Source organism: Entelurus aequoreus, linkage group LG09 (assembly GCF_033978785.1).
Source record: "Entelurus aequoreus isolate RoL-2023_Sb linkage group LG09, RoL_Eaeq_v1.1, whole genome shotgun sequence".
NCBI lineage: Eukaryota > Metazoa > Chordata > Actinopteri > Syngnathiformes > Syngnathidae > Entelurus > Entelurus aequoreus.
In genome coordinates, this window is record NC_084739.1 from 8,981,835 (window position 1) to 9,009,672 (window position 27,838).

The 27,838-nt window shown below is 34.5% G+C and overlaps 1 protein-coding gene across 1 annotated transcript in view; it reads right to left on the minus strand.

The window, feature by feature from the left end:
- LOC133657088 (calcium-activated potassium channel subunit alpha-1a-like) overlaps nt 1-27,838 on the minus strand; it is a 626,717-nt gene that overhangs the window by 111,203 nt on the left and 487,676 nt on the right. The window contains 3 exon segments of the mRNA XM_062058010.1: nt 16,134-16,159; nt 16,161-16,199; nt 16,201-16,229. Of these exon segments, the coding sequence (XP_061913994.1) occupies nt 16,134-16,159; nt 16,161-16,199; nt 16,201-16,229 (94 nt within the window).

Below are 27,838 nucleotides of genomic sequence, written 5' to 3' on the forward strand. Positions count from 1 at the left end.
CGGAGAGAGGGGCTAAACAGTAGCTGCCAAGTGTGAAATGGAGCAAACTTTTTAAAAGAAAGAGGAGCATCTTCTGGGCTCGCTTCACGCCCACCCGCCGCCTAAAGAATAGCACGCTTTGTTTCCCGAGCTTTTATATTAGCGGCTCTCAAAACCGACAATAAAAAGCGGACATTTCTCCGGACGCTGCCTACGGGGGAAGGGAATAACGGGAACGCCGGTGGTGTGGAGATTAACACCCGGCTTTTTGATTGATTGATTGAAACTTTTATTAGTAGGTTGCACAGTGAAGTACATATTCCGTACAATTGACCACTAAATGGTAACACCCGAATAAGTTTTTCAACTTGTTTAAGTCGGGGTCCACTTAAATTGATTCATGATACAGATATATACTATCAAATATATACTAACATCATAATACAGTCATCACACAAGATAATCATCAGAGTATATACATTTAATTATTTACATTATTTACATTATTTACAATCCGGGGTGTGGGATATGGAGGGGTGGGGTTAGGTTTGGTTGGTATCAACACTTCAGTCATCAACAATCAGCATCAACAATTGCATCATAAGAGAAATGGATATTGAAACAGTGTAGGACTGACTTGGTAGGATATGTACAGCAAGTAGTGGACATAGAGAGAGAGAGAGATCAGAAAGTATAAGAAAAAGTGTCTATATTTGATTATTTACAATCCGAAGAGGTATTATGTGGAAGGGAGGGTGTTAGTTTAGGGTTGTAGTTGCCTGGAGGTGTTCTTTTAGTGCGGTTTTGAAGGAGGATAGAGATGCCCTTTCTTTTACACCTGTTGGGAGTGCATTCCATATTGATGTGGCATAGAAAGAGAATGAGTTAAGACCTTTGTTAGATCGGAATCTGGCTGACTTATTCTGCCCTGTTGTGTTGAAAGTAGGGGTGTAACGGTACGTGTATTTGTATTGAACCGTTTTGGTACGGGGGTTTCGGTTCGGTTCGGAAGTGTACCGAACGATTACACATGTGAGCAGCGACCGGGCTAGGACAACATGTATAAGCCAGAGTTGGAAGACCCTCCTGCCTCGTTAAGATCTCCCGTTTGGGAACACTTTGACAACAATGGAGGACGGAGGTTCGCCGACATTGTTCAGCAGCTGGCGCCCCCAGCAAAGTCACACTGTGACTGGGGAAGAAAAGTTGGGAAAGTGGGCAAAAGTCCCCAAAATGATCGAAAATCACACCCAGGTTCGAGTCCCACAAGTCCCGCAGCCGCCCACCCGAGTCCAGGGATGCCCGACATGTCCAAAGCGCCCCCAGCAAAGTCACACTATGAGTGGGGGAAGAAAAGTTGGGAAAGTGGGCAAAAGTCAGCTGCTTCTGACAACACGTCAAACATGTGCTGCACCTTTCCTGCTTCCGGCTCCCAGACCGTAGTCGAGGAGCGCAGGGGAGACACTCCTCCAGGGCCGATGTATTCTCGGGGGCAACACCCTTCACTCTACCCGGCAGTGGGTCTCCACAGCTCCGGACTCGGGGGGAAATGACGAGTCCGGCGATTAGTTGCAAATCGTGGCTTTATTGAGGTCTTGCACACAGCCAACCCGACAAAACACTAGCCACTCCCCGCACTCACGCTACCGCCCCCTCACCTCGCTCGCCCACACACTCACCTCACATGCTGTCACATATTAAAGGGCCACACACACACATAGGCTACTCTCATAACACATGCTAACCCATTTGAAGCGTCACCACCGCATTCAAGCAGCCTCTCCTCGGCGAGTCAGGCGGGGCTAAAGCAATAACAAATGTTTTTATAGCAGCAATATTGCATTAAAAACTAGATTTTGACCCACTTCTATGGTGGAAGAACAATGAGCCCATATATAATCTCTTACTGCCAAGTTAGCCAGGCTGGGGGGGGGGAAGAAAAGTTAATCTGAGGCTGAGTTGACTTGAAACTGTTTAATGTTGCACTTTTTATATGTAGAAGAAAAGTTTTGTCATTTTATTTAATCTGAGCAACAACTTGAGGCAGTTTAATGTTGATTAACGTGGACCCCGACTTAAACAAGTTGAAAAACTTATTGGGGTGTTACCATTTAGTGGTCAATTGCACGGAATATGTACTGTACTGTGCAATCTACTAATAAAAGTCTCAATCAATCAATCAAAAAAAAGCACTTTATATGTAGAAAGGTTTTGTTCAGAAACCATTCTGAGCCTTATCTTATTTAGTTTTTATTTGATATATGTTGACCACATTAACCCTGGCAATGGACCCTGTGTGTATATGTATGTCATGCCATTGTTTACAAATTTGGTAAATAAATAACCAAAAAATTTACATTTTGTTGTTTTCTTACTGTACCGAAAATGAACCGAACCGTGACCTCTAAACCGAGGTACGTACCGAACCGACATTTTTGTGTACCGTTACACCCCTAGTTGAAAGAAATTGTCAAAGCCCGATTGGGGGACACATCAGTCAAAAGTGGGTGCGGTTGTGGCAATATTTCTGAGTCAAAGGTCCATAAATACCTTTAAACCGACTAATAAAGTGTACTTACTATTTATGTAAATGTATTTTTGAGGGATATTTAGTCTAATAAAGTGTGTTGTATAGATCGACCAAATATCAGCGCCAAAACCATATTTTCCGGAGTATAGAGCGCCCCCGGTATATAAGCCGTGGTGGATCTACACCCGACATCCACTGTAATGATACCAAGTACAGGACCGTATCTACTATGATTACGTCGATATTTTTTAGCATTACAAAATCTTTTTTCCTTTTTAAAAAAATGGATATTATGTTTATCCAGCCATCCATTTTCTACCGCTTGTCCCTTTCGGGGTTGCGGGGGGGGGGGGCTGGAGCCTATCTCAGCTGCATTCGGGCGGAAGTTGTTTATGTTTACGTGTCCCTGGACACATGAGGACTTTGAATATGACCAATGTATGACTTGGTATCGGATTGATACCCAAATTTGTGGTATCATCCACAACTAATGTAAAGTATCAAACAACAGAGGAATAAGTGATTATTACATTTTAACAGAAGTGTAGATAAAACATGTTAAAAGAGAAAGTAAGCAGATATTAACAGTAAATGAACAAGTGGATTAATAATCAATTTTTTACAGCTTCTCCCTTATAATTTTGACAAAGTAATAGGTAGATAAATGACACAATATGTTACTGCATACGTCAGCAGACTAATTAGGAGCCTTTGTTTGTTTACTTACCACTAAAAGACGAGTTGTCTAGTATGTTCACTATTTTATTTAAGGACAAACTTGCAATAATAAACATATGTTTAATGTACCCTAAGATTTTTTGTTAAAATAAAGCCAATATTGCCATTTTCTGTGGTCCCCTCTATTTAGAAAAGTACCGAAAAGTATCGAAATACATTTTGGTACCGGTACCAAAATATTGGTATGGGTACAACCCTAGTAGATAGTTATAAACACTGTTCAAGCACCACCAGCCCCTTTTACCCCCCACTTATTTTTAAATGTAAACAAATGCCATGGGTGGATCTACACCTGACATGCACTGTAATGATACCAGGTACAGGACCGTATCGACCATGATTACGTCGATATTTTTTAGCTTAAAAAAATATTATTTCCTTTTTTTTTCAAATGTATATTATGTTTATGTTTATGTGTCCCTGGACACATGAGGACTTTGAATATGACCAATGTATGATCCTGTAACGACTTGGTATCGGATTGATACCCAAATTTGTGGTATCATCCAAAACTAATGTAAAGTATCAAACAACAGAAGAATAAGTGATTATTACATTTTAACAGAAGTGTAGATAAAACATGTTAAAAGAGAAAGTAAGCAGATATTAACAGTAAATGAACAAGTGGATTAATAATCATTTTTTTACAGCTTGTCCCTCATAATTCTGACAATGAATGGAATGGAAAATGAAACAATATGTTACTGCATACGTCAGCAGACTACACTGTAAAAAAAATAATCCTATTTTTATGGTTAATTTACTCTAAATTTCTACTGTAATCTTTCTATATGTTTTAAATAGTTTATAAAACTGTAGAATTGAAGACATTATCTGTAAATAAACAATCCGCCTGTTATTTTAAGTAATATGCCAGTAATGACAAACTACGTATATTTCTATTTTTTTTACAGAAAAATACCAAATTAATTATACATAGCATTTTCTGTTTTCTTACAATACTTTCAAATTCATGTAAAATTACAGTAATTATCTTTCATTAAATATGTAGCTTGTTATATAAAAGTCTATGTCCATACTAACAATCTAACACAGGGGTGTCAAACTCAAATACAGAGTGGGCCAAAATGTAAAACTGAACAAAGCCGTTGAACAAATTAGCCTTTAACGTACACTACGAGCTATCGTCACGTCCGCTTTTCATCCATTCTAACATCGTTCAGACCCAGTCACAAGAAATGTGCGGCTTCTGTACGCACGCACGAGCGAATGCAACGCATACTTCATCAACAGCGATACAGGTTACACTGAGGGTGCCAGTATAAAAAACTTTAACACTGTTAGAAATATACGCCACACTGTGAATCCACACCAAACAAGAATGACAAACACATTTCGGGAGAACATCCGCACCGTAACACAACATAAACACAACACAACAAATACCCAGAATCCTTTGCAGCACTAACTCTTCCGGGACGCTACAAAATACACCCCCGCTACCACCAAACCTCCCCACACACACACACACACCTTGTAGCATCCCGGAAGAGTTAGTGCTGCAAAGGGTTCTGGTTTGGTGTGGATTCACAGCGTGGCGTATATTTCTAACAGTGTTAAAGTTTTTTATTCGGCTACCCTCAGTGTAACCTGTGTCGCTGTTGATTAAGTATGCGTTGCATGTGACTGGGCCAGCACTCGTTGGGCTGGCTGGCTGGCTGGCGTTTGGAAGACTCCCGGGAGGATCGGCAGGCCAGATTTAGTGTTAATTTGATATCGCCCGCCGTGAAATTACACGGCGGGCCAGAGTTTCACACCCATGCTGTAGAATAAAGGTATTTTTCTGCAGAACTGTTTGCATCGTCACTTTATTAAAGGTGGTTGAGCTTAACAATTCAGAAACAATGTGTCAAATAATGGTATTTTTCTGCGGAACTGCCAGCATTGTCACTTCATTAAAGGTGTTTGATCGTAATCATTTGGAAAAACTCTGTGGAATAAAGGTAACTGTTTGCATCGTCACTTTATTAAAGGTGGTTGATCTTAATAATTTAGTAAAAATCTGTAAAATTACGATATTTTTCCACAAAACGTTTCATGAAAATGTCTGTAAATATAATGTTTTTGATCATTATTTGGTTTACAATTTTTACTTTAATTTTATGGTTTTCTTTTGGCAGCCGTAGCTGCCAGTAGATGACCGTTTTTTTTTACAGAATTTTTTTTTACAGTGCAATTAGGAGCCTTTGTTTGCTTACTTACTACTAAAAGACAAGTTGTCTAGTATGTTCACTATTTTATTTAAGGACAAACGTGCAATAATAAACATATGTTTAATGTACCCTAAGATTTTTTTGTTAAAATAAAGCCAATAATGGCATTTTTTGTGGTCCCCTTTATTTAGAAAAGTACTGAAAAGTATCGAAATACATTTTGTTACCGGTACCAAAATATAGGTATGGGTACAACCCTAGTAGATAGTTATAAACACTGTTCAAGCATCACCAGCCCCCTTTTTACCCCCCACTTATTTTGTAAACAAATACCATGGGTGGATCTACACCTGACATCCACTGTAATGATACCAGGTACAGGACCATATCTACTATTACGTCGATATTTTTTAGCATTAAAAAATATATTTCCCTTATTTTTAAATGTTTGTTATGTTTATGTTAATGTGTCCCTGGACACATTAGGACTTTGAATATGACCAATGTATGATCCTGTAACGACTTGGTATCGGATTGATACCCAAATTTGTGGTATCATCCAAAACTAATGTAAAGTATCAAACAACAGAAGAATAAGTGATTATTACATTTTAACAGAAACGTCGATAGAACTTGTTGAAAGAGAAAGTAAGCAGATATTAACAGTAAATGAACAAGTGGATTAATAATACATTTTTTACAGCTTGTCCCTCATAATTCTGACAAAATAATAGAATGGAAAATGACACATTGTTAATGCAATACTGCATATGTCAGCAGACTAATTAGGAGCATTTTTTGCTTACTTACTACTAAAAGACAAGTTGTCTAGTATGTTCACTATTTTATTTAAGGAAGGGGTGTCCAAACTTTTTCCACTGAGGGCCACACACGGAAAAATTTAAGCATACAGGGGCCATTTTGATATTTTCCATTTTCAAACCATAACAAAATATATAGATTTTTTTTTTTTAACCTTTAGGGCTCCCGGGGACCAGTCAAGGGTCTCAGTCATTAAAATGTTAAAAATAAGTCAAATTATTATTATTATTTTTTACAGTATATCTCTATATCAACTTCAGGTTGATATCAAGTAAAAAAAAAAACAGGTTTTATGCATTTTCTGTCAAAGACAACTTTGTTATTTATAGTAAAACTGAAATATGCACTATTTAGTAATTAGAGCCCTAAAAGATCAATAATGCAGGACACCATTGATTTGAATTCTTTAATATTTTTGAGTAATCACAGTGAAAAGTTAAATAAAATCCCACTAAATATATTTGGGATCCAAAAGGTCTCCCACTCATAAAGTGATACATTTTTATTGATTGTTTTTTTTTACTTTTCACACTTAAATTACGAGATCAACTTCAGATATATCTGTCCATTTTTTACCTTTGAACTATTATTTTGTTTGTTTTATGCTCTTTTGTCAAATAAAACGTTGATGTTTTATATGGCAACCACACAATATATGCAATATTTTTTCCACATAAAACATTTCAAAGTGACATTTTTTAAGTAATAATTCATTGTAACATAGATTTTTTTGTCTTTTTTTTTTTTCGAGCAATGGCAAAAAAAATAAAAACAAACAAAGACAAAAGAAAAAAAAACAGCCTGCATTGCAATGTTTTCTTGTTAGATTTCACCTCATTCCACTTTTTTAAAATGTTTATTTTTGCAATACTATAAATTTTGCAATTTTTGCATAAATGTGTGGCGGGCCGGTAAACGATTAGCTGCGGGCCGCAAATGGCCCCCGGGCCGCACTTTGGACACATCTGATTTAAGGACAAACTTGCAATACTAAACATATGTTTAATGTACCCTAAGATTTTTTTTGTTAAAATAAAGCCAATAATGGCATTTTTTGTGGTCCCCTTTATTTAGAAAAGTACCGGAAAGTATGGAAATACATTTTGGTATGGGGACAACCCTAGTAGATAGTTATAAACACTGTTCAAGCACCACCAGCCCCCACTTATGCAGCCTTGTATTGGTATGTACCGGTAAGTAAAGTACTGACAAAAGTCGTAAAGCATGCAGCTTTCAAAAAGATGACGTAATCATTAATTGAGCAACAACCTAGCATGGCTATGAGTGTTCCTGTCCTGTCACATCGCCCCCCTCGGACTGGAAGCTCGGCAAAAAAAAACTCACTCTCCTTTTCGCCTTCAAAATCAATTAAGGGCAATTTTAATAGCACGGGACAGGATAAAAGGAAGGTAATATTTGAATTCATATTTGATTGCGGCGATACGGCTGGCATATGGACAAGCTAAGTACGGGCAAGTGTACTCGCAGGGGTTCCCACAATAGAGAGGTAGCCCGGGGGCAAAGTAACTGCGCAGGTCCTCCCTGATTGGGCGCCCGTGTCATTAGTGTCAGCTTGGTTTAAGGAGTACACGCCGACCCGAGCGGATGAGGTGACAGCTGGGACTCTGAAGGGGGGTTCAAAGCACTCCTTGCCGGCATCTTTGCATGACAGGAATATTATTTCAGCTCTGTCATTAACAGCTGACAGTATGGCATCCTAAACATCCACACAGTGTTCCCCTCTCTCCCTCACACCAGCCTTCGAAGGCTCCTACCAGGTTTGGCCCGTTTTCGGACCGCAACCACTAGGGGGCGCCGCATGATGGAGCAAAATGGCGACACAGACGTCATAACTAGAGATGTCTGATAATATCGGCCGATAAATTTTAGGGACCGAATGTCCCTTTGGACAGAGGACCCTATTGTATTTGTAAGGTTTTATTATTATTATACCGCCGCCTCTTTGAGCTGTAATTTGACCCCCTTAACATGCTTCAAAACTCACCATATTTGACACACACACATCAGGACTGGCGAAAATTGCGATCTAATCAAAAAACCTAGCCCCAAAACTCAAAATTGCGCTCTAGCGCCCCCTACGAAGAAAACACGGACAAAACTGCCTGTAACTCCCACTAGGAATGTCGGAGAGACATGAAACAAAAACCTCTATGTAGGTCTCACTCAGACCTAGATTTCATACGCTGACATCCTTCAACAAAAATCAACAGGAAGTTTGCAATTCCCCCTTCAAAACAAAAGTTTTATGAAAACAGTCACTTTTGCCTCTTTGAGCTATAATTTGACCCCCTTAACATGCTTCAAAACTCACCAAACTGGACACACACATCAGGACTGGCAAAAATTGCGATCTAATAAAAAAACCAACCCCAAAACTCAAAATTGAGCTCTAGCGCCCCCTAGGAAGAAAACACAGACAAAATTGCCTGTAACTTCCAGTAGGAATGTCAATAAGACATGAAACAAAAACCTGTATGTAGGTCTCACTTAGACCTACATTTCATACGCTGACATCCTTCAGCAAAAATCAACAGGAAGTTTGCAATTCCCCCTTCAAAACAAAAGTTTTATAAAAACAGTCACGTTTGCCTCTTTGAGCTATAATTTGACCCCCTTAACATGCTTCAAAACTCACCAAACTGGACACACACATCAGGACTGGCAAAAATTGCGATCTAATAAAAAAAAAACAACCCCAAAACTCAAAATTGCGCTCTAGCGCCCCCTAGGGAGAAAACACAGACAAAACTGCTCCTAGGAAGAAAACACAGACAAAACTGCCTGTAACTCCCACTAGGAATGTCGGAGAGACATGAAACAAAAACCTCTATGTAGGTCTCAGTTAGCCCTAGATTTCATACGCTGACATCCTTCAGCAAAAATCAACAGGAAGTTTGCAATTCCCCCTTCAAAATAAAAGTTTTATAAAAACAGTCACTTTTGCCTCTTTGAGCTATAATTTGACCCCCTTAACATGCTTCAAAACTGACCAAACTGGACACACACATCAGGACTGGCAAAAATTGCGATCTAATAAAAAAAAACAACCCCAAAACTCAAAATTGCGCTGTAGCGCCCCCTAGGAAGAAAACACAGACAAAACTGCTCCTAGGATGAAAACACGGACAAAACTGCCTGTAACTTCCAGTAGGAATGTCTTAGAGACATCAAACAAAAAACCTCTATGTAGGTCTCACTTAGACCTAGATTTCATACACTGACATCCTTCAGCAAGAATCAACAGGAAGTTTGCAATTCCCCCTTCAAAAAAAAAGTTTTATAAAAACAGTCACTCTTGCCTCTTTGATCTGTAATTTGACCCCTTAACATGCTTCAAAACTCACCATATTTGACACACACACATCAGGACTGGCGAAAATTGCGATCTAATCAAAAAACCTAGCCCCAAAACTCAAAATTGCGCTCTAGCGCCCCCTAGGAAGTAAACACAGACAAAACTGCCTGTAACTCCCACTAGGAATGTCGGAGAGACATGAAACAAAAACCTCTATGTAGGTCTCACTTAGACCTGGATTTCATACGCTGACATCCTTCAGCAAAAATCAACAGGAAGTTTGCAATTCCCCTTCAAAACAAAAGTTTTATGAAAACAGTCACTTTTGCCTCTTTGAGATATAATTTGACCCCCTTAACATGCTTCAAAACTCACCAAACTGGACACACACATCAGGACTGGCAAAAATTGCGATCTAATAAAAAAAAAAAAACCCCAAAACTCAAAATTGCGCTCTAGCGCCCCCTAGGGAGAAAACACAGACACAACTGCTCCTAGGAAGAAAACACAAACAAAACTGCCTGTAACTTCCAGTAGGAATGTCGTAGAGACATGAAACAAAAACCTCTATGTAGGTCTCACTTAGACCTACATTTCATACATTGACAACCCCCAGCAAAAATCAACAGGAAGTTTGCAATTCCCCCTTCAAAACAAAAGTTTTATGAAAACATTATCTCTTCAAACATTATCTCTTCTGAGCGTGTTTGTCGTGTCGGCTTCAAACTAGCACAGGAGAGAGATTGAACCCTTCTGATTAAAAGTTGACGAAAGAGTTTTAATTACTGCTCCGGTTTGGATTTATGCGCTGTCAAAGTCGGTCCCGTCCATCGCTGCTTGCAGCTTTAATTTTTGGTTGTTATTACAATGTCTAGAGCAGAGGTCCCCAAAATTTTTGACTCGGGGGCCGCATTGGGTTGAAAAAATTTGGCCGGGGGCCAGGCTGTGTATATATATCTAATTTTATCTAATTTCTCTGCCTTCTTGTTTTTAAATGCACTGCTTGCTTATCTGTTTTTTATCCAGTGCTTTTAGGCTCTTATTTCTACTTTATCTATGTTTATGTTTCATCTAGTGTGTGTCATGATTCATTTGTATTTTAATTTTTTTATTATAAATTCTTACTTTCTATTTTTATTTTTAATACTTTGTAGCACTTTGAGATTTTAACAAATGTAAAGTGTGTAACAAATGCAATTCATTATTATTATTATTATTATTAATATAAATATACTGTATATAATGACTGTGTATATATATATATATATATATATATATATATATATATATATATATATATATATATATATATATACATATATATATATATATATATATATATATATATATATATATATATATATATATATATATACTGCCGTTCAAAAGTTTGGGGTCACATTGAAATGTCCTTATTTTTGAAGGAAAAGCACTGTACTTTTCAATGAAGATAACTTTAAACTAGTCTTAACTTTAAAGAAATACACTCTATACATTGCTAATGTGGTAAATGACTATTCTAGCTGCAAATGTCTGGTTTTTGGTGCAATATCTACATAGGTGTATAGAGGCCCATTTCCAGCAACTATCACTCCAGTGTTCTAATGGTACAATGTGCTTGCTCATTGGCTCAGAAGGCTAATTGGTGATTAGAAAACCCTTGTGCAATCATGTTCACACATCTGAAAACAGTTTAGCTCGTTACAGAAACTACAAAACTGACCTTCCTTTGAGCAGATTGAGTTTCTGGAGCATCACATTTGTGGGGTCAACTAAACGCTCAAAATGGCCAGAAAAAGAAAACTTTCATCTGAAACTCGACAGTCTATTCTTGATCTTAGAAATGAAGGCTATTCCACAAAATTGTTTGGGTGACCCCAAACTTTTGAACGGTAGTGTATATATATGTGTGTATATATGTACACATATACATTGTCTTTATAATCCGTTTTGTCATTTAACATTTATGTTCATCAACATTTAACATTGTCACGTTATCGATGGGAAAATTCATTTTTAGACAATATGATTTGCCTGAGCGACTAGGAGACACCAAGAGTAACAAATGGTAGAAAATGGATTAGGAAGGAAAGATTTAAAAAAAAAAAAATAATAAAAAAATTTAAAAAAACGTTTTTTTTTTGTTTTTTTTTAACTTGGGACTTTCTGTGGGCCGGATTTTGGATGCTGGGGTGGCCGGATCCGGCCCGCGGGCCGTAGTTTGGGGACCCCTGGTCTAGAGCATGTACATATGTAGTTATTGCGGAACAGACGCATCAAATTTCATTTAGAGCTTGTTATATAATTGTTGCAATTATACAACACTGGGTGAATGTGGTAGTCAAAATAGCTGGCTTGTTGCAGTGGCCTCAAACAGGTTGTATTCCCTCCACTACATCACTGCCTGAAGTATTTTCTCTATACATGGATAGTATACATTCTACCCTTGTGTTGTGTTCTGATTTAAAGGCCTACTGAAATGATTTTTTTTTTATTTAAACGGGAATAGCAGATCCATTCTATGTGTCATACTTGATCATTTCGCGATATTGCCATATTTTTGCTGAAAGGATTTAGTAGAGAAAATCGACGATAAAGTTCGCAACTTTTGCTCGCTGATAAAAAAAAGCCTTGCCTGTAGCGGAAGTAGCGTGACGTCACAGGAGCTAGTATTCCTCACAATTCCCCGTTGTTTACAATGGAGCGAGAGAGATTCGGACCGAGAAAGTGATGATTACCCCATTAATTTGAGCGAGGATGAAAGATTTGTGGATGAGGAAAGTGAGAGTGAAGGACTAGAGAGGCAGTGCAGGACGTATCTTTTTTCGCTCTGACCGTAACTTAGGTACAAGCTGGCTCATTGGATTCCACACTCTCCTTTTTCTATTGTGGATCACAGATTTGTATTTTAAACCACCTGGGATACTATATCCTCTTGAAAATGAGAGTCGAGAACGCAAAATGGACATTCAGTGCCTTTTATCTCCACGACAATACATCGGCGAAATGCTTTAGCTACGAGCTAACGTGATAGCATCGTGCTTTAACTGCATATAGAAACAAAAAAATAAAGGATAGAAGGAAGGATAGATAGAAAATCAACAATACTATTAAACTGTGGACATGTAAATACACGGTTAATGCTTTCAAGGCTGGCGAAGGTTAACAATGCTGTGCTAACGACGCCATTGAAGCTAACTTAGCAACTTAGCAACGGGACCTCACAGAGCTATGCTAAAAACATTAGCTCTCCACCTACGCCAGCCAGCCCTCATCTACTCATCAACACCCGTGCTCACCTGCGTTCCAGTGATCGGCAGAAGGACGAAGGACTTCACCCGATGCGTTTGGCGGCCCGGAGACGTAGGAAGTCAAGGTGAGGTCGGCGGCTAGCGCGGCTAGCGCGGCTAGCGCGGCTAGCGCGGCTAGCGCTCCGACAAAGTCCTCCTGGTTGTGTTGCTGTAGTCCGCTGCTAATACACCGATCCCACCTACAACTGTCTTCTTTGCAGCCTTCATTGTTCATTAAACAAATTGCAAAAGATGTCCAGAATACTGTGGAATTATGAAATGAAAACAGAGCTTTTTGTATAGGATTCTACGGGTACCATAACTTCCGTTACTCTGACTTCGTAACGCGCATATGTCATCATACCGCGACGTTTCAGCCGGATATTTCCCGGCAAGTTTTAAAAGTCACTTTATAAGTTAACCCGGCCGTATTGGCATGTGTTGCAATGTTAAGATTTCATCATTGATATATAAACTATCAGACTGCGTGGTCGGTAGTAGTAGGTTTCAGTAGTTGTATCTCTAAAAAAATGTAGTTAATTGATCAGCCTGACCTAAAATACCATGACTTTGTCCACAAAGAGGATATCAACAGACACACCAGTTCTGGGGAAAGGAATGTTCCTGAATGTGTGGATGTAATTCCTTTTAGTATGATAATTAGAGCCATTATTCATTTACATTTACATTGTTGGAATTTGGACACTTTGTCCAAAGCGACTTACCAGGCCGACACTATTGTCTACCCTGAGCACTTGGTGGTCCACCACCTGTTGCTGATGTGATGCCACGCAACACATTCCAATGACGTCATTGCATTTTGTAAACAACATGACAGTATCTGAGACGGAAAAGAAAGACAAAACTATGGAAACTCAGACTCTGGCTTGATTCATTCCGAGAGAAATGCCTGCGGGTGGTACCAGACGAGCACAACTCTGTGGATGAGATGGTGATGCAATACAGGATACACCAACACACGATGCAGAAAGTGTGATGTTCGCCTTTGTTTTTACCACCAATGAAAGTCGTCATGATCAATGTCATGAAAAGAAACAATGAGGGGGGAAAAACGTTTTTTAAGAGTTTTATCTTGTTTCATATTTTTTATATTTGTAATAGATGACTTCATAAAAATATAACTAATGAGTGATTATTAATTATTAATGGTACACACCGTTATGGGGATAAGTAAGCAATCAACCCTGCAAATGTTTGTTCAGACAACGTGAGTACAAATACAGAAATTCTGCTCCCGTCAAAGCCCAATGTTGCAATATTACAATATTTCTCTAAAAACATACATAAACTTTTTTTTTTTTAACTCTTCAATTTCTGCATTTCTCCTACAACAACATCTGAAAGGTCAATTTTTTTTTTTTTTTTTTAGGTTTTTCTATATTTGGGTCTTACAGGGTTAAAATTAGAGATGTCCGATAATATCGGTCTGCCGATATTATCGGCCGATAAATGCGTTAAAGATGTGAACAAAAGCATGTATTGTCTGTGTGATGATGTACATGAGGTGTGGTTGTATTGTATATTAAGTATGTGTCCATGAAAGGGCATTTTATGACTTTTTTCTTAATACTTGTGTATGATTTTATTGTCATAATTTTATTGCATGATTTTTGTATCCCTTTAATTTAGGTAGCCAGGGACTGCAGATGGAAATTAGCTATTTAGCTATAATCTGGTACAGAACATATCTGTCTTTGAGCTTAATGTTTCTGTACATTGTCCCTTCAAATAAAGACTAAACTAAACTAAAATGTAATATCGGAAATTATCGGTATCTGTTTTTTTATTATCAGTATCGTTTTTTTTTTGTTTTTTTTTGTTTTTTTTTATTAAATCCACATAAAAAACACAAGATACACTTACAATTAGTGCACCAACCCCCCCAAAAAAACCCTCCCCCATTTACACTCATTCACACAAAAGGGTTGTTTCTTTCTGTTATTAATATTCTGCTTCCTACATTATATATCAATATATATCAATACAGTCTGCAAGGGATACAGTCCGTAAGCACACATGATTGTGCGTGCTGCTGGTCCACTAATAGTACTAACCTTTAACAGTTAATTTTACACATTTTCATTAATTACTAGTTTCTATGTAACTGTTTTTATATTGTTTTACTTTCTTTTTTATTCAAGAAAATGTTTTTAATTTATTTATCTTATTTTATTTGATTCATTTTTTTTTAAAAGTACCTTATCTTCACCATACCTGGTTGTCCAAATTAGGCATAATAATGTGTTAATTCCACGACTGTATGTATCGGTTGATATCGGTATCGGTTGATATCGGTATCGGTAATTAAAGAGTTGGACAATATCGGCATATCGGATATCGGCAAAAAGCCATTATCGGACATCCCTAGTTAAAATGTAATATCGGAAATTGTCGGTATCGGTTTCAAAAAGTAAAATGTATGTCTTTTTAAAACGCCGCTGTACGGGTAAACCTTAAAGGCGCTGCCTTTGCGTGCCGGCCCAATCACATAATATCTACAACTTTTCACACACACAAGTGAATGCAATTCATACTTGGTCAACAGCCATACAGGTCACACTGAGGGTGGGCCGTATAAACAACTTTAACACTGTTACAAATATGCGCCACACTGTGAACCCACACCAAATGGCAAACACATTTCGGGAGAACATCCGCACCGTAACACAACATAAACACAACAGAACAAATACCCAGAACCCCTTGCAGCACTAACTCTTCCGGGACGCTACAATATAGACCCCCCGCTACCACCAAACCCCCCCACCCTCATCTCCCGAATTCAGAGGTCTCAAGGTTGGCAAGTATGCAGTAGTGTGTATGAGAGTGTTTTACTAGTGTGTGTGAGAGAAAAACATTTCTGTAGTGTGTATGAGAGTGTTTCAGTAGTGTGTATGGGAGTGTTTCCACCCTCCCAACCCCGCCCACTTCAACCCCCTCATGCTCTCTCAGGGAGAGCATGTCCCAAATTCCAAGCTGCTGTTTTGAGGCAAAAATAATGCACTTTGTGACTTCAATAATAAATATGGCAGTGCCATGTTGGCATTTTTTTCCCATAACTTGACTTGATTTATTTTGGAAAACCTTGTTACGTTGTTTAATGCATCCAGCGGGGCATCACAACAAAATTAGGCATAATAATGTGTTCATTCCACGACTGTATATGTCGGCATCGGTAATTAAGAGTAGGACAATATTCGGAATATCGGCCAAAAAAAAGCCATTATCGGACATCTGTAATAATAAGCAAAGCTTGCTCTTACCTCATCATTTTGGGCGAGCAGTTTGGGCGAGTTCCGCATCCCTCCGTTGCGCTGCTTTTTTTTTGGGCGAGAGCGTGGACGGATGCTCGTCTTCGACTGCAAACACACGCACAGAGTGTCAGAAAGGCAGACGCGTGGGGAAAGGGAGCTGGACCTGACATGAAAATAAGTCACCGTTAACACAAAAATCAATCAAAGCAAACACAACAGCAACAACAAAAAATTAACAAAGGGTAAAAAAAATTTTTAAATAATAATTAATAACTCCAAAATATATTATTAGTAATGACTGATCTTATAGGCAGGAGAAAAACCAATTGATGACCTGAAAGGTGAATTCTGGGGCCTTCAGTTTTTTTGTGGACCTCAAGCAGTCTGCATCAGAGTGACCATGCCTAGCTAACACCATTAATTGCCATGTGATCCCAGAGACTGTCACTATCAGGAAGTTGCGGGCCAAAGCAATGACAATGAGATACAGTAAATAGAGGTTATGGAGAGATGGATCTGAATTTTTTTTTTTTTTTTTTTAGATTCTTAACTATCCGAAGCCCCGGCCCATTATTCCACACTGCAAAAAGTCAGTGTTCAAAAAACAAGAAGAAAAAAAATACAAAAAGGTAGGGGTATTTTATTTGAACTAAGCAAAATGATCTGCCAATAGAACAAGAAAATTCAGCTTGTTAAGACTTTCCAAAACAAGTAAAATTAGCTAACCTCAATGAACCCAAAAATACCTCAAAATAAGTATATTCTCACTAATAACAAGTGCACTTTTCTTGGTAGAAAAAAAAGAGACCTTTTTGCTCAATATGTTGAAAAATATTCTTAAATTAAGTAAATGCTAGTGCCATTATCTTGACATAATGATATGCGCTCGGCATCATGATTTTTTTTTCATGCTTGAAGTAAGGAATTATTAACTTTAAAAAAGTAGTTTTATACTTGTGAGTGTTGATGACACAGCTTTGCATCAGTTGATATTCTAGTTTCAAGCATGTTTTACTCAATATAGCTCATCAAATCTCAGCAGCAAGCTGTAATATCTTACTGAGATCATTTAGGACCAAAACACGTAAAACAAGTAAAACACTCAAACATAAAATCTGCTTAGTGAGAAGAATTATCTTATCAAACAGAAAATAAGCAAATATCACCCTTATTTGAGATATTTAATCTTACTTAGATTTCTACGGAGCTCCTAAAATGACATAGGGGAAAAAAAAAAGTGTATAATTTATTTTTTTTAATTTTGATTTTTTAGACATGTATCTCGTGCGCACGAGAAAGTTTTTATAAAATTATAAAAAAAATAAAAAATAAATGTATAATTTTTTTGAATTTTTTTTTTAGACATGTATCTCGTGCGCACGAGAAACTATCTCGTGCGCACGAGATACATGTCTAAAAAAAAATACAACATAAAAAAATATATATAAATCTGCTTACTGAGAAGAATGACCTTATCAGACAGAAAATAAGCAAATGTCACCCTTATTTGAGATATTTAATCTTACTTAGATTTCTACGGAGCTCCTAAAGGGACATGGGGGAATCTTTTTTTTCTATAATTTATTTTTTTTATTTTTTATTTTTTAGACATGTATCTCGTGCGCACGAGAAACTTTTTATAAAATTATAAAAAAATGTTTTTTAAAAATGTATAATTTTTTTGATTTTTTTTTTTAGACATGTATCTCGTGCGCACGAGATACATGTCTAAAAAAAAATAACAACATAAAAAAAAATGATATGCATTTTTTTTCCCCATGTCCGTTTAGGGGCTCCATACAAGTGCACTTTTCTTGGTAGAAAAAAAGAGACCTTTTTGCTCAATATGTTGAAAAATATTCTTAAATGAAGTAAAAGCTAGTGCCATTATCTTGACATAATGATATGCACTCGGCATCATGATTTTTTTTTTCATGCTTGAAGTAAGGAATTATTACTTTAAAAAAAGTACTTTTATACTTGTGAGTGTTGATGACACAGCTTTGCAACAGTTGATATTCTAGTTTCAAGCATGTTTTACTCAATATAGGTCATAAAGTCTCAGCAACAAGCTGTAATATCTTGCTGAGATCATTTAGGATACCAAACAAAACCCTTAAAACAAGTAAAACACTCTAACATAAAATCTGCTTAGTGAAAAGAATTATCTTATCAGACAGAAAATAAGCAAATATCACCCTTATTTGAGATATTTAATCTTACTTAGATTTCTACGGAGCTCCTAAAGGGACATGGGGGGTGGGGAAAAAATTGTATAATTTATTTTTTTTATTTTTTATTTTTTAGACATGTATCTCGTGCGCACGAGAAACTTTTTATAAAATTACAAAAAAAAAAAAAATTTTAAATGTATAATTTTTTTGATTTTTTTTTTAGACATATATCTCGTGCGCACGAGATACATGTCTAAAAAAAAAATACAACATAAAAAAAATTATATACATTTTTTTCCCCCCATGTCCGTTTAGTGCACTTTTCTTGGTAGAAAAAAAAAAAAGAGACCTTTTTGCTCAATATGTTGAAAAATATTCTTAAATTAAGTCAATGCTAGTGCCATTATCTTGACATAATGATATGCGCTCGGCATCATGATTTTTTTTTTCATGCTTGAAGTAAGGAATTATTACTTAAAAGTAAAACACTCTAACATGAGCACCCTTATTTGAGATATTTAATCTTACTTAGATTTCTACGGAGCTCCTAAAGGGACATGGGTGAAAAAAAATGTTGTATAATTTATTTTTTTTATTTTTAATTTTTTAGACATGTATCTCGTGCGCACAAGAAACTTTTTATAAAATTATAAAAAATTTAAAAAATACATTTATAATTTTTTTGAATTTTTTTTTTAGACATGTATCTCGTGCGCACAAGAAACTTTTAATAAAATTATTTAAAAAAAAAAAAAAAAAGTATAATTTTTTTGAATTTTTTTTTAGACATGTATCTCGTGCGCACGAGAAACTATCTAGTGCGCACGAGATACATGTCTAAAAAAAAATACAACATAAAAAAAATGATATACATTTTTTTCCCCCATGTCCGTTTAGTGCACTTTTCTTGGTAGAAAAAAAAAAGAGACCTTTTTGCTCAATATGTTGAAAAATATTCTTAAATTAAGTAAATGCTAGTGCCATTATCTTGACATAATGATATGCGCTCGGCATCATGATTTTTTTTCATGCTTGAAGTAAGGAATTATTACTTTAAAAAAAGTAGTTTTATACTTGTGAGTGTTGATGACACAGCTTTGCAACAGTTGATATTCTAGTTTCAAGCATGTTTTACTCAATATAGCTCATCACATCTCAGCAACAAGCTGTAATATCTTACTGAGATCATTTAGGATAATTTAGGATACCAAACAAAACACTTAAAACAAGTAAAACACTCTAACATAAATCTGCTTAGTGAGAAGAATTATCTTATCAGACAGAAAATAAGCAAATATCACCCTTATTTGAGATATTTAATCTTACTTAGATTTCTACAGAGCTCCTAAAATGACATAGGGGAATTTTTTTTTTGTATAATTTATTTTTTTTAATTTTTATTTTTTAGACATGTATCTCGTGCGCACGAGAAACTTTTATAAAATTATAAAAAATATAAAAAATAAATGTATCATTTTTTTGAATTTTTTTTTAGACATGTATCTCGTGCGCACGAGATAGTTTCTCGTGCGCACGAGATACATGTCTAAAAAAAAATACAACATAAAAAAATATATATAAAATCTGCTTACTGAGAAGAATGACCTTATCAGACAGAAAATAAGCAAATATCACCCTTATTTGAGATATTTAATCTTACTTAGATTTCTACGGAGCTCCTAAAGGGACATGGGGGAATTTTTTTTTTGTATAATTTATTTTTTTTATTTTTTATTATTTAGACATGTATCTCGTGCGCACGAGAAACTTTTTATAAAATTATAAAAAAAACTTTTTTTAAAAATGTATAATTTTTTGGAATTTTTTTGTTTAGACATGTATTTCGTGCGCACGAGAAACTATCTTGTGCGCACGAGATACATGTCTAAAAAAAATACAACATAAAAAAATATATATAAAATCTGCTTACTGAGAAGAATGACCTTATCAGACAGAAAATAAGCAAATATCACCCTTATTTGAGATATTTAATCTTACTTAGATTTCTACGGAGCTCCTAAAGGGACATGGGGGAATTTTTTTTTTGTATAATTTATTTTTTTTATTTTTTATTTTTTAGACATGTATCTCGTGCGCACGAGAAACTTTTTATAAAATTATAAAAAAAACTTTTTTAAAAATGTATAATTTTTTGGAATTTTTTTGTTTAGACATGTATTTCGTGCGCACGAGAAACTATCTTGTGCGCACGAGATACATGTCTAAAAAAAAATACAACATAAAAAAAATTAGATACATTTTTTTCCCCCCCATGTCTGTTTAGTGCACTTTTCTTGGTAGAAAAAAAAAAAGAGACCTTTTTGCTCAATATGTTGAAAAATATTCTTAAATTAAGTCAATGCTAGTGCCATTATCTTGACATAATGATATGCGCTCGGCATCATGATTTTCTTTTTCATGCTTGAAGTAAGGAATTATTACTTTAAAAAAGTAGTTTTATACTTGTGAGTGTTGATGACACAGCTTTGCAACAGTTGATATTCTAGTTTCAAGCATGTTTTACTCAATATAGGTCATCAAATCTCAGCAACAAGCTGTAATATCTTACTGAGATCATTTAGGACCAAAACACTTAAAACAAGTAAAACATTCTAACATAAAATCTGCTTAGTGAGAAGAATTATCTTATCAGACAGAAAATAAGCAAATATCAACCTTATTTGAGATATTTAATCTTACTTAGATTTCTACAGAGCTCCTAAAATGACATAGGGGAATTTTTTTTTTGTATAATTTATTTTTTAGACATGTATCTCGTGCGCACGAGAAACTTTTTATAAAATTATTTTAAAAAAATAAAAAAAATGTATAATTTTTTTGAAATTTTTTTTAAACATGTATCTCGTGCACACAAGAAACTATCTCGTGCGCACGAGATACATGTCTAAAAAAAATACAACATAAAAAAATATATATAAAATCTGCTTACTGAGAAGAATGACCTTATCAGACAGAAAATAAGCAAATATCAGCCTTATTTGAGATATTTAATCTTACTTAGATTTCTACGGAGCCCCTAAAGGAAGATGGGGGGAAAAAAAATTGTATAATTAATTTTTTTCATTTTTTATTTTTTAGACATGTATCTCGTGCGCACGAGAAACTTTTTATAAAATTATAAAAAAAAAATTTAAAAAAATGTATAATTTTTTTGAATTTTTTTTTTAGACATGTATCTCGTGCCCACGAGAAACTATCTCGTGCGCACGAGATACATGTCTAAAAAAAAATACAACATAAAAAAATATATATAAAATCTGCTTACTGAGAAGAATGACCTTATCAGACAGAAAATAAGCAAATATCAGCCTTATTTGAGATATTTAATTTTACTTAGATTTCTACGGAGCCCCTAAAGGAAGATGGGGGGGAAAAAAAATGTGTGTAATTAATTTTTTAAATTTTTAATTTTTTAGACATGTATCTCGTGCGCACGAGAAACTTTTTATAAAATTATAAAAAATATAAAAAATAAATGTATAATTTTTTTGATTTTTTTTTTTTAGACATGTATCTCGTGCGCACGAGAAACTATCTTGTGCGCACGAGATACATGTCTAAAAAAAAAATACAACATAAAAAAAATTATATAAAATCTGCTTACTGAGAAGAATGACCTTATCAGACAGAAAATAAGCAAATATCACCCTTATTTGAGATATTTAATCTTACTTAGATTTATACGGAGCCCCTAAAGGAAGATGGGGAGAAAAAACAATTTGTATAATTAATTTTTTTATTTTTTATTTTTTAGACATGTATCTCGTGCGCACGAGAAACTTTTTATAAAATTATAAAAAAAAATGTAAAAAAAAAAGTATAATTTTTTTGAATTTTTTTTTTAGACATGTATCTCGTGCGCACGAGATAGTTTCTCGTGCGCACGAGATACATGTCTAAAAAAAAATACAACATAAAAAAATATATATAAAATCTGCTTACTGAGAAGAATGACCTTATCAGACAGAAAATAAGCAAATATCACCCTTATTTGAGATATTTAATTTTACTTAGATTTCTACGGAGCCCCTAAAGGAAGATGGGGGAAAAAAAAATGTGTATAATTAATTTTTTTTATTTTTTATTTTTTAGACATGTATCTCGTGCGCACGAGAAACTTTCTATAAAATTATAAAAAATATAAAAAATAAATGTATAATTTTTTTGAATTTTTTTTTTTAGACATGTATCTCTTGCGCACGAGATAGTTTCTCGTGCGCACGAGATACATGTCTAAAAAAAAATACAACATAAAAAAATATATATAAAATCTGCTTACTGAGAAGAATGACCTTATCAGACAGAAAATAAGCAAATATCACCCTTATTTGAGATATTTAATCTTACTTAGATTTCTACAGAGCTCCTAAAATGACATAGGGGATTTTTTTTTTTGTATAATTTATTTTTTTTAATTTTTATTTTTTAGACATGTATCTCATGCGCACGAGAAACTTTTTATAAAATTATTTTTTTTTTAAATTTAAAAAAGTATAATTTTTTTGAATTTTTTTTTTAGACATGTATCTCGTGCGCACGAGAAACTATCTCGTGCACACGAGATACATGTCTAAAAAAAAATACAACATAAAAAAATATATATAAAATCTGCTTACTGAGAAGAATGACCTTATCAGACAGAAAATAAGCAAATATCAGCCTTATTTGAGATATTTAATTTTACTTAGATTTCTACAGAGCTCCTAAAATGACGTAGGGGAATTTTTTTTTTATATAATTTATTTTTTTTAATTTTTATTTTTTAGACATGTATCTCGTGCGCACGAGAAACTTTTTATAAAATTATAAAAAATATAAAAAATAAATGTATAATTTTTTTGAATTTTTTTTTTAGACATGTATCTCGTGCGCACGAGATAGTTTCTCGTGCGCACGAGATACATGTCTAAAAAAAAATACAACATAAAAAAATAAAAATAAAATCTGCTTACTGAGAAGAATGACCTTATCAGACAGAAAATTATCAAATATCACCCTTATTTGAGATATTTAATCTTACTTAGATTTCTACGGAGCCCCTAAAGGAAGATGGGGGGAAAAAAAATGTGTATAATTAACTTTTTTTATTTTTTATTTTTTAGACATGTATCTCGTGCGCACGAGAAACTTTTTATAAAATTATAAAAAAATAAAAATAAAAATGTATAATTTTTTTGAATTTTTTTTTTAGACATGTATCTCGTGCGCACGAGATACATGTCTAAAAAAAATACAACATAAAAAAAAATATATAAAATCTGCTTACTGAGAAGAATGACCTTATCAGACAGAAAATAAGCAAATATCACCCTTATTTGAGATATTTAATTTGACTTAGATTTCTACAGAGCTCCTAAAATGACATAGGGGAATTTTTTTTTTGTATAATTTATTTTTTTTAATTTTTATTTTTTAGACATGTATCTCGTGCGCACGAGAAACTTTTTATAAAATTATAAAAAATATAAAAAATAAATGTATAATTTTTTTGAATTTTTTTTTTTAGACATGTATCTCGTGCGCACGAAATACATGTCTAAAAAAAAATACAACATAAAAAAAATTATACAAAATCTGCTTACTGAGAAGAATGACCTTATCAGACAGAAAATAAGCAAATATCACCCTTATTTGAGATATTTAATCTTACTTAGATTTCTACGGAGCCCCTAAAGGAAGATGGGGGAAAAAAAATGTGTGTAATTAATTTTTTTAATTTTTAATTTTTTAGACATGTATCTCGTGCGCACGAGAAACTTTTTATAGAATTATTTTAAAAAAAATTTAAAAAATGTATAATTTTTTTGAATTTTTTTTTTAGACATGTATCTCGTGCGCACGAGATACATGAAAAAAAAAATACAACATAAAAAAAATTATATAAAATCTGCTTACTGAGAAGAATGACCTTATCAGACAGAAAATAAGCAAATATCAGCCTTATTTCAGATATTTGCTTACTTAGATTTCAGTTTTTTGCAGTGCAGTTGTATGGCGCAGAATGGCTCTTCTACTGGTCTACCTCCATGCCAAGAGAACACTCACACACACACACACGCGTTATGAAGGACACGCTAACACGGCGATGAATTAGTGGGCTAGACATGTCAGAAGCAAGCTAGTAAGGACAAATAACCCTCCAGCAGACGAAGGTCAGGACTAGCTTCCAAATTAATGATCCGTGTTGAGATTAAATATTCAATTTTTGGGGGGCGGGGACAAGGGCTCGACACTTTGCAAGACTGAAAGGACGAGAAAGAAGCTTAGGTGGAGTCTGATCTTCACTACTGGCTGAGTCCGACAGCTTCAAGCACTGCAAACCTGTATTAGTCCGTTGGTTAGAAATCAATAACAATCATACCAGCGCAAATCGGACTACACAAAACAAGGCGTGACCATTCCAAAGAAAGGGAATTTGGTCGGATGAATGTCTTATTTTGTGTCATCCGAGGTCGGCTAATATCAACTTTGCACAAAACCAAACATTATGAAGTCTGTTTTGTCATTTTAGTGCACTAAAATACAGTACAGGCCAAAAAGGTTTGGACACACCTTCTCATTTCAACGGGTTTTCTTCATTTTCATGACTATTTACGTTGTAGATTGTCACTGAAGGCGTCAAAACTACGAATGAACACATGTGGAGTTATGTACTTAATAAATTAAAAAAAAAGGTGAAATAACTGAAAACTTGTTTTATATTCTCTGCGATGAGGTGGCGACTTGTCCAGGGTGTACCCCGCCTTCCAACTGAATGCAGCTGAGATAGGCTCCAGCAACCCCCCGCGACCCCGAAAAGGAACAAGCTGTAGAAAATGGATGGATGTTTTATACTCTAGTTTCATTGCTGTTTTTACTGTTTTGCAAACAGCATCCTCAGGGACTCATCCCACCCAAGTCACCACTGGCTTGAACTCTTGCCCTCAGGGAGGCGCTATAAGACCATCAAAGCAAGGACAAATAGATTGAAAACCAGTTTCTATCCTAGAGCTGTTATTGCCCTAAACTCTGTACGTACCTGAACACTCACCACTTTATTAACTTGCTTACCTCTGATAGAGATCTACTGTGCAATCTGTTTTTTTAACATTTTATTATGTTTTTAAATTTGTAATTGTTTTATTATTGTTTGTTGTCTTAAGGCTATTTTAAGTAGGTTGTTTTAAAAGCACTGAGCAATGACAATAAAGGTATTCTGATTCTGATGAAAGGGTTTTCACTTCACAGGTGTCATGGGTTCGATGTCTTCAGTGACAATCTACGAGGTAAAGTAGTCGTGAAAATAAAGAAAACGCATGGGAGTGAGAAGGTGTGTCCAAACTTTTGGCCTGTATCAACCCAAAAGTACATACTAAAAGATGGGCAGGGTCATTCTGATCAAAGTGCGATAGTATAATGCAGGGGTCACCAACCTTTTTGAAACCAAGAGCTACTTCTTGGGTACTGATTAATGCGAAGGGCTACCAGTTTGATACACACTTAAATAAATTGCCAGAAATAGCCAATTTGCTCAATTTACTTTAACTCTATGTTATTATTAATAATTAATGATATTTACACTTAATTGAACGGTTTAAAAGAGGAGAAAACACGAAAAAAATGACAATTCAATTTTGAAACATAGTTTATCTTCAATTTCGACTCTTTAAAATTCAAAATTCAACCGAAAAAAAAAAGAGAAAAACTAGCTAATTCGAATCTTTTTGGAAAAATAAAAAAATAATAATTTATGGAACATCATTAGTAATTTTTCCTGATTAAGATTAATTTTAGAATTTTGATGACATATTTTAAATAGGTTAAAATCCAATCTACACTTTGTTAGAATATATAACAAATTGGACCAAGCTATATTTCTAACAAAGACAAATTATTATTTCTTCTAGATTTTCCAGAACAAAAATTTTATAAGAAATTCAAAAGACTTTGAAATAAGATTTAAATTTGATTCTACAGATTTTCTATATTTGCCAGAATATTTTTTTTGAAATTTAATCATAATAAGTTTGAAGAAATATTTCACAAATATTCTTCGTCGAAAAAACACAAGCTAAAATGAAGAATTAAATTAAAATGTATGTATTATTCTTTACAATAATAAAAAAAAAATTACTTGAACATTGATTTAAATTGTCAGGAAAAAAGAGGAAAGAATTTATAAGGTAAAAAGGTATATGTGTTTAAAAATCCTAAAATCATTTTTAAGGTTGTATTTTTTTCTCTAAAATTGTCTTTCTGAAAGTTATAAGAAGCAAAGTAAAAAAATTAATGAATTTATTCAAACAAGTGAAGACCAAGTCTTTAAAATATTTTCTTGGATTTTCAAATTCTATTTGAGTTTTGTCTCTCTTAGAATTAAAAATGTCAGGCAAAGCGAGACCAGCTTGCTAGTAAATAAATACAATTTAAAAAATAGAGGCGGGCACCACGTTGGTGACCCCTGGTATAGTGTATGTATATGTATATATATATATATATATATATATATATATATATATATATATATATATATATATATATATATATATATATATATATATATAGTCTATAGCTAGAACCTGATGGAGTAAGGTCCACAGAGAATTTTGGAACAACTCCAGCTCATATTTGTCAATCTGTAAGTTATAGGACTTTATTTTGAATTATCATTTTGAATGTTATGCAAAAAAACAAAAAAAAAGTATGTTGTTTTATTTTGTGTATGTATATGTTCTATAGGTCAGAAAATATTTTATTTTGGTCAGTTTTCCTTTAAAAGTAAAGAAAGTTGTCAATAATAAAATATTCACAGAATATTAATGATCTGTATTATCTTTTATTGCTAATTTTCCCAGTCATTTTGTAAATTTTACAATAATCTATATTGTCTTAATTTGGCAATAAATATGATGGAATATAATGTGTGCTTTAGTTTTACCTTGTCGTTGAAATGAATTTAAAAACACACACAATTCATCGTAAGATAATGAAATGGTGTTTAAATAATTAAATTAATAGTGATGGGTCAAACGATACGATAAGGCATCGTTGCCGCATGAAAAGACAAGAAGTGATACTGTGTGTGAAGCTTTGGTGTGTGTCATTTAAGAAGAAAAAAAACGATACAGCTGCTGTGTCGTTTAACTGCTTTGCTGTCTTTTCCGAGGTTTCTGATTGTTTAAACGTTGTCACTGTGATCTTATAGCGCAAAATGTTAGGTAAATAATGTTCTTTTCATGTTTACTATTTGGCTCATTGACCAGAATTGGGTATTTATAATTCCATACTGCACAACTATTTGTATAAACAAACCTAATAAATGATATGTATTAGTTTGTGTAAGTCTAAGTCTATATTTGAAAATTGTTCATTTTAATGTAGCGACTTTTTAATCCGTCAGATCATTATGAACCCCCAGCACAGTGTCAATACAGCGAGTGAGTGAGTGAATTATATTTATATAGCGCTTTTTCTCTAGTGACTCAAAGCGCTTTACATAGTGAAACCCAATATCTAAGTTACATTTAAACCAGTGTGGGT